Source organism: Podarcis vaucheri, assembly GCF_965113315.1.
Source record: "Podarcis vaucheri genome assembly, chromosome: 1".
Lineage (NCBI taxonomy): Eukaryota > Metazoa > Chordata > Lepidosauria > Squamata > Lacertidae > Podarcis > Podarcis vaucheri.
In genome coordinates this window covers 69,686,392-69,700,948 of record NC_138759.1, presented here as the reverse complement: position 1 = coordinate 69,700,948, position 14,557 = coordinate 69,686,392, and the positions used below count along the sequence as shown (strand labels likewise).

Below are 14,557 nucleotides of genomic sequence, written 5' to 3'. Positions count from 1 at the left end.
CCCCTTGCTTTGTTTTGGCCAAATAAAGCTCAACTTTTTTTCTCAAGATCAATCTATGTTACAAATGTTCCCCTTAGCTTGCTGCTATCTTACCTCCAAACTCTTCCTTGTCATTGACAGGGTCACATGGTACATCATGTATTTTCTCCCTTTTTTGCTCCTTAGTTGCCTTTTATATCTCTGTTCCACCCCGGCGGCTCTGTTGCATATGCTTTCTTACTTGCATTGTTTGTTTGCCTGTGCAGCGCAACTAGCTTTTTCCTGAAGCATATTGGAAGAGTTCTGTTTATTGTGCTCTGCATATTCCCATGGGAATGGTCATGGTGATAAATAACTTCTGCAGAGAAAGACAAATGTTACATTTTCTCCCATAGTTATATGAAAGCCCACAAGGAAGAGAAACAATAAGAGCCATAGAATCTGCAGTGCACAAAACAAGCTCTTGTGACGCAGGATTCTGTGAAAGTTAATCATTTAAAAGTTGAACAGCAATTCCAAGGAGTTGAGAAGTGGCACTTTCTGAGGAAACACTGGTTGGTGAACGTTGCCCTCTAGTGGTTAATAGGCACTTTCATATTGATCTGCATGCCTGCTCGGTCTTGCAAGTTGCTGACTGTAAACCTATGCTTGAAAAACAGAAATCTTAACTGTATACTCTGCTGGCAGGGATGAGGAGCAGAAGCTGTCCCTCTCTAGATGGTGCTGGACTCCAGATTCCATCAGCATCACCCAGCATCACCCAATGGTCAGGGGATGGTGGGAGCTAGTAGTCCAAACAATATCCAGAGGCAAGAGGATTTCCTGCCTCTGCTCTACTGCTTAAATTGAAGGCCTTTTCAGATGACACTAAAGATGCAACCAGTGCTGTTTTTCTGGGGAAAGGTGTGCCAGAACTCACTCTTGCTCTCTTAGAATGGGAATGGTGCCCACCTGAGAGGTGCCGGAACTGAGTTCCGGCTGAAAAAAAACCTCTGGATGCAACCCTATACAGTGGTACCTTGGTTCTCAAACTTAATCCGTTCTGGGAGTCCATTCGAAAACCAAGGCATGGCTTCCAATTGGCTGCAGGAGCTTCCGGCACCCAAGCAGAAGCTGCGTCGGATGTTCTGCTTCTGAAAAACGTTCGCAAACTGGAACACTTACTTCTGGGTTTGCGGCATTTAGGAGCCAATTTGTTCGGCAACTAAGACATTTGGGAACCATGGTTCCACTGTATATATATATATTCAGAAGTAAATCCTGTTACATCCTGGAAGACTTACTCCCAGTGTGTATACTGGATTGCAACTGAAAAGTGCTTTAACCCTGCTGTTTTTTTGCATGTATATAAGTTACTAATGGGAAATGTCTGATCTAGATAGTGCAGATCTAGAGATTGTTGGGTGTTTGATTTGGAATTGCAAATGTGTTACAGTAGCTCAGGGCAGGGGGGGGGGATATGCTATTCTTGGGACCATGGAATTTCACTTCCAGGGCAGGGAATGGAAGCACAAAAGGACATGCAGTTGCTTGACCCTTTAGTGAAACCTCTATTCATTCAATATATTGTTTTACATTTTTTTCAAATGGACCGTTTTAAAGTGTCCTTTTCCATCTCTTTAGCTCTTCAACGAGCCCAGAGTCTTCGAGAACCTTCTGCCTCAAAAAAGTACCAAAACTGGAAGAAGAAAATTCAGTCAAGTAAGATTTAGAATGGGTCTTAACTGTTTTCCTTTCCACTGGTTCCCTGCTCCAAATCCCTTTCCTCATGAGGTTTTCCCCTGCTGGGGTTTCAAATGAATGATAGTCACATGATTGGTTTTCCCTTCTGGCCCATCCTGCATCTGCAAAACATACATGTGTTAGAAGTTGGAGTCCAACAGCATCAGTGGAAGAGCATCTGGCTTGCTTGCAGAAGGCTACCCATGGCCCCTAACCCTGATGCCTATGTTCTGCTTCCACTAGCTTCTGAATGCCAGGTGCTGGAGGGGAGAGTGTTGCTGTGCTTGGGTCCTGCTTTTGGGCTTCCCAGAGGCATCCGGTTGGTGTCTGTGACAACCGCATCCTGTGCTAGATGGGCCTACTGGCCTGATCCTGCAAGACTCTTCTTATACTCTTACAACAGAAGGTCCCAGATTCAATCCCTGATATCTCCAAGTCAGGTTGGGAAGGTCTCCAGTTTGAAACCCCAGAAAGCTGCTCCCCTAGATGGGCCAATGATCTGATTTGGTGTAATACAGATTCCTGTGTTCTTGTGATACTTCTCAGGTATCTCTTGCCTGTGGTCTGTCTTCTACTATGTACATGTGGACCTCTCAGCATCCGGGAACACACTTGCATCTCTGAGCAAGTTGCTGTCGCAGTGGCATGCCCATTTGGTTGGCACAGCTACATACAATCTCTGAAGCTGTTATTCGGCTTCTGCAATGCATTCTACATGGGGCTACCTTTGAAGGTGACCTGGAAACTACAACTAATCCAGAATGCGGCAGCTAGACTGGTGACTGGGAGTGGCCACTGGGACCATATAACACCAGTCCTGAGAGATCTGCATTGGCTCACAATACATTTGCGAGCACAATTCAAAGTGTTGGTGCTGACCTTTAAAGCCCTAAACGGCCTTAGTCCTGTATACCTGAAGGAGTGTCTCCACCCCCATCATTCTGCCCAGACACTGAGATCCAGCGCCGAGGGCCTTCTGGCAGTTCCCTCACTGCGAGAAGTGAGGTTAGAGGGAACCAGGCAGAGGGCCTTCTCAGTAGTGGCGCCCGCCCTGTGGAACACCCTCCCATCAGATGTCAAGGAAATAAACAACTATCTGACTTTTAGAAGACATCTGAAGGCAGCCCTGTTTAGGGAAGTTTTTAATGTGTGATGTTTTATTGTGTTTTTAATATTCTGTTGGGAGCTGCCCAGAGTGGCTGGGGTATAAATTATTATTATTATTATTATTATTATTATTATTAGGCACAATAATTGTGAGAACTTGCCAGAGCCCACTTCCTATAATAATGCTGTTGTTAGTAGTAGTAGTAGTAGTAGTAATAGTAATAATAATAGCATTAAGAGTAATAATCCTGACTGCAGCTTCCACAAATAGTTTCTATTTTCTTCTCCTTTTCTGTAGTTTCTTCCTCTTCTACTGAAGTTTGTAAGACCAGTTTTTGTATAGCTGTGCCTTAGCCTACTGGTTAAAAACCAACAAGAGGCAACACTTTAACAATCTTTTAAGGGTAGGTGGGGAGCAAGCCTACTGCCAGCTCCTTTTGCAGCTTGCTCATTTACACATTTGTTTAAAGCTTTGCCTATTTATGTGTGTAAACCTCCCATGTGGGTCTGGTGATGAATCTCCAGAGGGAGCTAACAGCCCACCAGAAGGAGATGAGTGAATTTTAAGAAAATAGCAAAACCCATCTACTGACAGAAACCAGCTCCTGTCCCAACCACAGTATTTTGATTCACCACCTCCACCCGCCATTGTCTGAAAAGCTGTGGTTTTAATATCTTTGTAAAATTCACTGTGTCTAGAAACCAGAATCTTCAACATGGACTTGTCACCCAGGCCAGTGTGTGCGTGCGTAAGTTCAGTTCACTCCCCCCCCCCTTAAGTGAGCGCATTTCATGATGTCAATGTAAAAATAAGGGGAGTTGTAATCTCTTCCAGAATCAGGTTAGAAGTGCAGTCACATAATATTCAAATAAGCCTTTAAACTGGGTCAGTCAATCAAACAAACAAACGAACAGGAACAGTTTTTCTGTTGGCTTGTGGTGAAGCAGAGTTCCTAAGGTTCAGGTGTGTGTGTCATCTGAATTCATTTGCACCTGTTCATGCAAAATTCACCTTTCTCTCGGCTAAACAATTCCATGGCTTCCCCACCTCCACAAGCAGCCATTTGCAAAAGCTAATCTGATGCAGGTGTGCTTCAGTGCTTTTGTCTGGGTTTCCTGCTTTTGGCACTAATTTGGGTGCCATGATCTAATGAACTAATGAAGGGAGAGGAGGGGTGTAGCTGAAGAAAATCACATGTTTCTGCTAGAATAGCAAGGTGGTGCAAGTGTTGAAGCTTGGCATATCTATTGCAGCAGATTGCAGAAATAGTCTGTTAAGACGGCTGGTTGAAAGAATAAAGAAACTTAAGGTTGGCTACACCTGATAAGCAAATCTATTCAGAGTACATACAAGCTTATACAGGAACAGATGGGGCTCATTAACCTGCAAGGTAGTCAATCTAAGAGAAAGAAAACCCTAATCCAGTGATGGCCAAACTTGGCCCTCCAGACTACAACTCCCATCATCCCTAGCTAACAGGACCAGTGGTCAGGGATGATGGGAATTGTAGTCCCAAAATGGCTGGAGGGCCAAGTTTGTCCATCACTGCCCTAATCCTAAACCTCCACTGCCTTGCAATTATGCTCCTTCATGAGAAAGGCTTCAGGAATAAACCCTGAGGAACAATCTGTATCCATTGCCTTGTGGAACTTCTTTGGGAGAAGCAAAGGCTAAGGAGTAAACTCTACACAAATTGAGAGTGGAGTCCCTAAGACGGTTGGATGGCATCTTGTATACCTCCTTCCAGCAACTCCTGCAGCCAAGCTGGTGCCAAACATGTTGCTCTGCTTTCCTTTGGACCACATCCGTGAGGCTGATATTCTTGTCTGCGCAGCCCAAGACCTCCACACACTGCCCAGGTCACTTCAGTGCTGCTAACATAGCAAAACAAGCTTATGCATGGCTTTCATGGAGTCATGAAGTTAACAAAAGGAAAGTCTAACACTGAAGAAGAAGAAGCAGGAATTTCAGATATGAGAGAAGAACAATTTGCAGGTAGATACTCAAGAAGGAATCAGCGAGGGAAGAATAGATAGCTTTTTTGTCTACTGCCCCACACTGGTTCGGGTTATGTATTGCAAGCATTGTTGCTTTACTCTCAGTCATGAGCTGCTCACCCCAAGAAAGAAAGAAAGAAAGAAAGAAAGAAAGAAAGAAAGAAAGAAAGAAAGAAAGAAAGAAAGAAAAGGGTGACAAGTGTTTAAGGAGATGGGGCTTAACATGTTTGGGATGTTTTATGCTTAGAAGAAAGGGTGGTTGGGGAAGGATGATGATGGGATGCAAAGAGCATGGTAGGGAATTCTCCTCCCCCACATTATGCTAGAACCTGTGAAATCGATGGGAGATTCAGGACAAACAAAATCCTGTTTTCACACAGTACATAATAAATGCATGGAAAGAGTTGCCACAAGATGTGCTGGTAGCCACTGACTTAGATCAGATGGGCAGAAGATAGAACAGGATTTACTGGCAGATTGATAAGACAATGGCCAATAGTTCTCCTAATTGTCGCAGCAACAACAAAAGGCTTTTTCTTTCTAAATACGGCTGCTCTAATGAAGAAAGCATTTGGGGGGGGGATCCAGGGATGGATTTTTATATGGAATGACTGCTAACTTCATTCACTAGTAAGAACAAACAATTGGGCTGAGCATGTTCTCAAATACACCTTGTTTCTTAATTCTAAGGTTGTTTCACAAGCTGCTATTGTGCATCTGGCTCTGACTGGTGGATTTTGGGGTTCTGGAAAACTGAAGCCTGCCCACATCTGGCTTCACAGCTTCAACCTGAGCTTAGGCATAGTTATGAAAGACCACTCTTACTTAGCTAACTAATCCTCAAGGTTCAGAGGTGCTATTCTGAATAGCAGCTGCTATAGAGCAAGCAAAGGGAGAGGATGTTGCCTTCATGCAGCCTTGTAGCTTGCAAAGTAAAACTAAATATAAAGTATGGTGATGCTGGCTAGGGAACCTGTGGCTACAAGGCTCCTTTCAAGCCCAGACAGTTGGCTTTCCAAGAAGCATGTAGTTGACCACTTTTGTAAGCCAGACATTGGACTATGGTGGCTCTTTGGTCTGAATCAACAGAGCTGCTCTTACCTCCATTCCTTGAATCCTAGGATCTGAAGGTGATACTAAGAAATGTGGGGAAGAAGCACATTACAAGGAAACTGCTGGCAATCACTGGGATAGCATCACTGGGGTTAGAGTATGCATGAAAGGGTCGAGAACACTGTGTGTTCCAATGGTATTGGTTTAGTTTCAGTTGCTGAAGCTGAGGTGAACGAAACACTAGGAGAGTCCTGCTCTCTGGGTATCCTTGCCTATGAAAGTTAGCTGAAGGCAATTGGTCAAGCAGATAGAAGGGGTAGCTAATGCTTCTTTGTAGGAAGGGGTGGGAACTCTGAAGGAGGTGTTGGTGTGCTTATCCTCAAGAAGCCCTACCTAGCCCTGACCTATTGAACAACTACAGCTCAGTGGAGAAAACTGTCTGCCACCTTGCTCTCCTAAACATTGTTATTTAGACAAGCCTACCCAAATGTTCGAATACCCGCGACGGGGTGAGCTCCTGTTGCTCGGTCCCTGCTCCTCCCACCTAGCAGTTCAAAAGCACATCAAAGTGCAAGTAGATAAATAGGTACCGCTCCGGCAGGAAGGTAAATGGCATTTCCGTGCGCTGCTCTGGTTCACCAGAAGCGGTTTAGTCATGCTGGCCACATGACCCGGAAGCTGTACTCCGGCTCCCTCGGCCAATAAAGCGAGATGAGCGCCCCAACCCCAGAGTCGGCCACGACTGGACCTAATGGTCAGGGGTCCCTTTACCTTTACCTTTTACCCAGATGTTTAGCAAGTTGATGCAGGCTTCAATCTGTTATTAGTCTATTGTTATTTCAACTTTTTGAAAGTATCAGATCATTGTTGATCATTTTTCTTATTGATAATTTTATTGTTTTATCTTTTTTGCAAACTGCTTGGAGGTTTGTTTGTTTTTTTAAAAAATCAAGTGACTTACACATTTTATGAAATAAAATAATAAATAAACTATAGTCAATAAAATCCAGAGATAAAGAATTGCACAACTTTTAGAAAACACCTGAAAGCTGTCCTGTATTGGGAAGTTTTAAATGTTTGACATTTTGCTATGTTTTTATATGCACTGTAGGCCTCCCAGAGTGGCTGGGGTATAAATAATAAAATTATTCTTATTATTTATTATTATCCAGGACACCCCTTGCTTGTTTTAAATTTGCAGGCATCAGCTGGAGTCATTTTACTTGCCTTCCAGGACAATGAACTGTACTAACACTTATATTAATAAATGTGTTGATTTATCCAAAGCTGTGCAAATATTTCCTGCATTTACTATTTTGTTGAGAGAGAGAGAGAGAGAGAGAAATACACATTCGATATTAAGTTATGTGATCCAAGAATCCATATTGGAATAAATATTGTCTCCTACATTGCAGAGAACAAAAACATTTCCTCCATTGCGTCTGAAATAAAAGATCTTTGACAGCTGCTGCTCTTGTCTCCTGCTGTGCTTAATTGGCACCACCAGGAGCAGAGCTCAGCCATTCAGTCAATGAAGGGATGGGGCGGGGGGGGGGGGCTTGAATTCCATTGTGGAAAAGTTGCCATTTGGTGGGGAAATGATGGAACAGCGGAAACTCTGCCACACAATTCTTAAGGTGGGGCTAGGAAATTACTCGATGGCAAGCTGGCGATGGTTTATATGGCAATATTGTTAGCCAGCGAGACTTTCTGTTGCAGGGGTGAGAGGAGAACCTGACAGGGCCAGAAGACTGCAGTCAGGGAATCCAAATGTGGCAGCCAATTTGCAAAGCCATGGTAGAACTCGATAGTATTGAACATCCAATTTGGTGGTGTTGTTTTTAAAGCCCTAAAGCAGTTACATAGAAACAGCATCCTACAAGCTTCTCTGAGTGTGGGTAGTTTTCTATAATATTAATTGCACCAGAATAATTAGATTTCTTTTTTCACTCAGTGGCACAGGCTGTATTGTTGATTTTAACTCTTTCATGTTTAGTTTAATTGCCTATTTTATGGCTCCTTTACACTTTGGGAACTGATGAAAACTGAAAAGGGGATTAATTGCACATCTCTAAATAAAATAGGGATGCCAATATATGACTGGAGCAATGTGCAGCCACCTCCTCCCATACCCACCAACCTGCATGCATGCTGAGGTCATCAAGCTGATGCCTTTCTCTAGAAACCACCCCCTGCAGACTTGAGGATTGTGGCAACAAGTAGTGGCAATGCAGCTATGGAAAGCCCCTTCCCCTGCAGGTCCAAAACGAAGCTTTATTTCACCTGGGTCAAAGACTCCTTTTGGCACCGCCCATACACGTGTCTGGGAGCCTCAATGGTGCCTCTCTGGAGGCTTCACCAAGGGCAAAAAAACCCAGCTAGTCCCCCCCATATCTACAGCACTGTTCACTCAGTCACCTTTCCTATTTTTTAGGCCCAGGGCAATTTTTCTTCTTCAATTAACTGGGCATTTAAAAACATGTTTACTATTGGGCATAGCACTCCAAACATAAGAACGTAAGAAGAGCTTTCTTGATCAGGCCAATGTCCCATCTCGTCCAGCATCCCCTTCTCACAGCGGCCAACTAGATGCCTGGAGGAAACCAGCAAGCAGAAGATGAGCCCAAGAGCCTTCTCCATCCCCCTGGTTCCCAACAACTGGTATTCAGATGCCTTGCTGCCTCTAACAGTGGAGGCAGAGCATAGCCTCTTGGGATTTTTGACTACATGACATTCTGTGCAGCTTCACACAGACTCAGCTAAGCATTGGCCGAAAGCCAAGATGACTGAGCAGAGAGGAGTTATCCTGCCTGGAGATATGAGACCTTGGATACAGCTCTCCCATTGGTTGAGGTCTCACACAGGCATGATGACTTATGGCCTTACTGACTGGATAGTTTTGTTGGTCAGTGTGGTGTTCTGAGTTCTGAGAGTCGTTTGTTAAGAGAGAGCTAGTTAAGATCCATATCTGTTCTTGTATATAGTGACTTGTAGAGTCTGCTGTAAATAATAAACACCTCTAAGTAACCAAGTTACTGGTAGCAGCGTCTTGTTCCTGCTTCGTCCATCCTGCCTGCAACTGATTGCTTTCTGGAACTCTGCGTATGCTCTGCTAAGGTCCTGCAACAGGTCAAAGTTGCAAAACACCATTATAGCCATCATGGCTTGTAGCCTGGCTGGGGAGCAGAACGGAATGGTGGATACAGGAGAATATCATCATCATCATTTTGCTATGTCACTGTTATTGTTGTTGTTGTTGCTGCTGCTGTTTTTCTGTGCCACCTAATTGATTAAAATGATTTTTAAAAAACAAAACAAAACACAATGCTATACTGTGGCAGGGAGCTGGATTGCGGCCTTCAAGGTCCCACATGGTCTATATGGGCGGCATTGCTTGCCAGTTGGGTACCTGCAGTGCTTTTTTCGGGGGGGGGCACAGGGGTATGCATACCCCTAAACATTTTGTGGATCTAAGTTTGGCCTCATTGAGGGGCAGTATTTCAATATGAGTGGGAAAATGAGAGTACTCCTAAACATTTTTTTAGGGCGGGGGAAGCACTGGGTACCTGTAATGTGGAAGGGTAGTTTCAGTAGCATGGACTCCATGGATCTATTCCAATGAACTCACTTTTATGGGTCCACTTTTCCCTTTGTAGATTTTCCTCTACTGTACAACAAGAAAAACGGGTCGTCTTCAAAGGATACCTCTGCCTGTGTTCAAAGTGACTTTAAGGATGAGGTCTTTCAGACAGAGGTATGAAGCAACACATTTTTAACAGTATGCTTTGTTGAAGAAGTGCAATATAATACTACAGTATAAATACTACAGGGTATTGCTGTAAATATGTATGTATGTATGTATAGCGTTTTTTGTTTTTTGTTGTATTTTTACAATGAGATGTATGGATGAAGTGTGGTTTGCAAACAAATAAACAAGATCTTTAGATTATAAATTATTTGTAGCTTATGCTTTCTTCAGTGGGTTAGTGCAACCATGGATGGGAGGGTCACTGTCCAGATCAGACAGAACTTGCCTCCTAGTGGTGAATAGTAGTTACACAAGCATAATGCAATACAGTCGTACCTTGATTTTCGAACAGCTTAGTTCTCGAACGTTTTGGCTCCCGAACACTGCAAACCCGGAAGTGAGTGTTCTGGTTTGCAAACTAGTTTTGGAAGCCAAATGTCCAGCGAGGATTCCATGGCTTCTGATTGGCTGAAGGAGCTTCCTGCAGCCAATCAGAAGCTGTTCTTTGGTTTCCGAACGTTTTGGAAGTCAAACGGACTTCCGGAATGAATTCTGTCAGACTTCCAAGGTATGACTGTACAACGGCACCATCTTGTTGTTGTTTTTTAAAAATGGAAAACTTTTTTTAACCTACACTAACTGTTTGTCTGCTGGGTCTATATATATTTTGCAGTGAACCCCTACAGACATCTGAATATCTAAATATCTTGACTGTCTCCCAGGGATATTTGGATAAAAGCAAGACCCTGCAGTTATGGTGTATTCCTTTTCCATTTTATTGGAATGTTTTTGTGAGGCTTTCTGGCATTTTTATGGGGGGAGTGTATTTTCTCATGTAATTGTTTGAAAACACTCTCTAAATAGAAGCAAGGGTGACCTGGCAGCATTTTCCTCTAAAAATAATCATTTTATGCATTCCATACAGCTGACATCTCCTGACAAGAGTCCAGAAATTACAAGAGGACATTTCAAGCTACGCAGCCCAGCATTTCAAAGGAAAGGAAAAGCCAGAGATAAATCCAGTGAAATTGCATCCTATGTTCCTCACTATTCACTCCACAACTGCCCTGATAGCTTTCCATTGGCACATAACAAATCCACTTGTCACGTCGATCTGACTTCACCTCTCAGTTACCCTCAGCTTGAAGGCAAGGATTACAGAACTGAAGATGCACATTTAGGAAACTGGGTGATGAATAGTGAGCCACTGATCTCTCAGCTGTATACAAAGAATTCAGGGTTGTCCTCTGCAGACCCTGATGACGGAGATAAGAATGCCAAAGAACAGCATGACAAACATTTGAACAAAGCTAAAAACAAGATAATGAGGAGGTTGACACTTTCAATGGAGCAGAAGCCCAGAAGACCTGTTCTGGATGATGCTGAGCTAGATATTACAAGAACGGAACATGACTGCCAAGGAATTCCAGACCAGAAGAATGCTTATTTTAACAGATATGAGAACATACCGAAACAATCCAGTTGTGGTCAATCTCAGAAGTTCTCAGATAACCATTCTCCAGTTTTGTCTCCTGGACAGACACTTTCAAAGAATGTTGGTGACTGTCCCAAAGAACACACTGCCACCCAGCCAAAATCGCCACTGAGGCTAATTGCCAAAGCTATAAAGAAATCCATCATAGAACCTCTTACTTCTCCTCCAGCAGGTTTGAAAAAGGCCCAGGACACACCTGCCAAATTTCCTTTGGAAAGCACATTTTTCAATTTCCCACAGGCCCTGGTTCGCTCTGCTAGTCTCAGATGCAGCAAGAATCATGGAGACTATAATGTACAAATACAGGAGCTCAGTGTGTTGGATGATGCAGAAAAAAGACTTGGAACAAGGAGTTCAAATGGGTCTCATTTTTCCAGCAGTCCGAGAGAGGAATATTCATGTGTTGACAAAGGCACGTCTTTTCCTGTTTACAGTGTGCATAGCAGCCCTTCCCAGAGTCTTCATAAACCCGAACATTCCTCTTCTACCAATGCTGATGATGTGCCAACACTTCTAGAAAGGTTTACCCTTAAAGAGAACCTCTGGAAGTCTGCCAGGGATGAGTGGTGTGCTCACAATCAAAAGAACACCCGCTATTCATCTCTAAGGCACAGGAAGAAAAACGCTGATGCCGTTTTGGATGGTCCTGAACAGAGGAACAATGTGTGGAACCTATTCAGCAGCTTTAGGAATAAAGGAGATGTCAAAGTTAAAAGCCCTGTGTCACCTTGTACCATCTTTGATGTTGATGAAGTACTAAATAGTTCTTCCAAAGGAGAATACTTGGGTAAGCAAACTCCCTCCTTTAAGATTTTTATTTCCAGTTGTTGTTTTAAACAAAGTATGTATAGTGCTTTAATGCAAGATTAAATCTTTAAACAATTTGCATAAAATAGTGTAAAATCCCATCTTGGGATTTTCTGTGGGCTAATGCCAATAGGTCCCCCTGCCCACCAGGACCTTTGGCAGGTGGAGCTGGGAGTTTTGTGGCAGAGAAGTGACACCAGCATTGCTCTGTAGGCAGAGCCTGGCTGAGTGGTTTTGGGCTTGGGAAAATGAAACCTCTGCCCCCTGCAACCCTCCCAGCATGGCAGATCAAGGGTGCTGGGTTTTAGCCTTCTTATGTTTAGCTTTTCCCTTACTACCTTGTTGTATACCATCCTAGAAATATTTCACATTGTAGGATGGGAAGTGTTTCATTTTTAAAATGTAACCTATAAGAGCAATATGGTCCAGAAGAAAACAAATCCCAGTTGCCATGGCAATGCCTTTGACAATGATTTTCCAGCTGTTTGCGATATATAGAACAAATGCATGCATTTCTGCTATCTCCATGCCCCCGCTCCTTGTTGCTGGTGGAAAGGTGAAGACTCTTGACACATGGCAGGGGCCCATGCAGTTAAGTAGTTCATATATATTACGGCTCAGAGTCAATGACATCCCCATGGCAACTGTAGTGTGATCTGGTCTTCTGCTATAGTATGTGTGCTTCTACCAGATACATTCAATGCCACTTTTTTTAAAGGAGGAGGAGAAGGGGAGGGGAGAGGCAGGGAGCAGGTGGCCTTTTTATATCATATAGTTTTATTTTGAAATGAAATAAATAAAATAAAACTCCATCAATAAACACTCACATTATTGACACCTTAACAGTACAAAACAATCACTAAATGAGCAAATAAAGTTGCTAATTACAGTCCTTCGTATATCTGTAGTTTGCAGACAACTACAGTAAAACTAGCAGATGATCACTATATATAATATAAATAATAACTGATAGGAATATTAGGATGCTACTCTCTACTGCTTTGTCTTTTCTCTCATGGCAATTGTACAGTCTTTACCAGGGCTCCCCCCCCCCAGCCACTACTTGTCAAAACTAAGTTCTGGCACCTCTCAGGTGGGTGCCATTGTTATTCTAAGAGAACAAGAGAGGTGCTCATTGTGAGTTCCAGCACCTCTTTTTCTAGAAAAATAGCACTGGTCTTTGCCAATCTGGTGCCCAGATCAGTGCCAGCCAGCACTGGCTGGGGTCAATACTGTAAGTGCTGTCCAAAACATCTTGGAGGACACAAAGTATAATGGAATATACTGCTGCAGTTGGCTGTTTTACTCTTCATGCTTAAGCGTGGTCTCTAGAATATGAATCCTGGTACATCAGGAGGTGCTATGGTCCTACAAAACACTTCCTATCATGGGTGTAGCAAGGATTTTTGTTAGTCTTTTGTTGGGGGTGCAGAACCTTAGTTAGCTATTTATTTTTCTTGATGGGGGGGAGCTGCCCCTCCCTGCCCCCCCGGCTATGCCCATGCTTCCTATCCTTGTAAAGCATTTTAATTATTGGATATATGAAAGGGAAGGGAGGGAAGGAGAAGGTTCTGGAGATCTCCACTTCTAGAGAGGGAAAAGGGGATCTTGATTCTGTTCCAAAGGCATATCAGGGTATCTTGAGGATTATAGCTTATTTCTTTAAATATGCTTCAGCAGCTTTGAGCACAAGGGTGTTTGGAGAAATGCCCATGTAGGCCCATCAAATTCAGTGCTTTTCAGAGTAAAAGAAGCTGATAATTAAGCAGGGTAATGATACATGAATGCAACCGTTTTTTATATAACACACACTCCATTTGTCAAGCCTATTTTGCTGCAGTTGTTAACAAGGGGATGCTCCCGTTAACAGCATGTCTTTGCCCTCATTGTTCACTTGCTCATAATTCCAGTAGTGCAATGCTGGCTTAATAGAGCCAGCTGGCCTTCAAAGCCATCCAATGAGAATTGAGTCACCGCCTTCAGCTGCACACTTGGCTTTCCATCATCTGGTCTAGCTCCACCACCCTGGGGACACGGGGGATTTGTAGCTGTCCTGGATCAGCAGAGCATCTTCAAGGGGTTGTTTCAGTTCGTTGTTTTCCCTTGATTCCAAAGATGGCAAAGGAATGGAATAGCCTTGGATATTCAGCCCATAACTCAAATTCACGAGCACTATGAGTGCGTCTTGGCACACATAACTTCACATGCCTAGCCAATCCCAGAATGTAATCTCATAGGCTCACTGAGCTTGGAGTGTGCTGGGTTGTTTAAGTCCACATCTGTGAGGGAGGTGGAAAGAGGTATAGTTGGAATACTGAAGGGATCCTGCCAAAGTTACTTTTAGGATGTGGGTACCACTTCAGCACATAACAGTGCTGTGGCTACATCATGGACCCATGTTATGAAGAGTCCTGCAGGGGCTCCAACAACTTAAAGGTTACATCAGGTTTTATTGAGACACAATAAGACCCTTGGTGCCATTTTCCTTTTGCCCAACTGCCCACCATTTGCCTGAGACTGCTTATGGACAATGGTGGGCTTTGCACAAAGGTCAAAATCCCCCCCCCATGCTGCCTTCCCAAAAAAGGGTAAGGAGGTGCCTGGCTTTGGGAAGTAGGCACAAGGCTCTGGCAGGGTCCCAGAGCCCT

At 43.5% G+C, this 14,557-nt stretch overlaps 1 protein-coding gene across 2 annotated transcripts in view; it reads left to right on the top strand.

Annotated features, from left to right (window-relative positions):
- MICAL2 (microtubule associated monooxygenase, calponin and LIM domain containing 2) overlaps nucleotides 1–14,557 on the top strand; it is a 152,360-nt gene that overhangs the window by 120,507 nt on the left and 17,296 nt on the right. For both annotated transcript variants that reach the window (XM_082192795.1, XM_082192794.1), the window contains 3 exons: nucleotides 1,603–1,680; nucleotides 9,516–9,613; nucleotides 10,533–11,889. In XM_082192795.1, coding sequence (XP_082048921.1) covers nucleotides 1,603–1,680; nucleotides 9,516–9,613; nucleotides 10,533–11,889 — 1,533 coding nt within the window. The remainder of the gene's footprint in view (nucleotides 1–1,602; nucleotides 1,681–9,515; nucleotides 9,614–10,532; nucleotides 11,890–14,557) is intronic.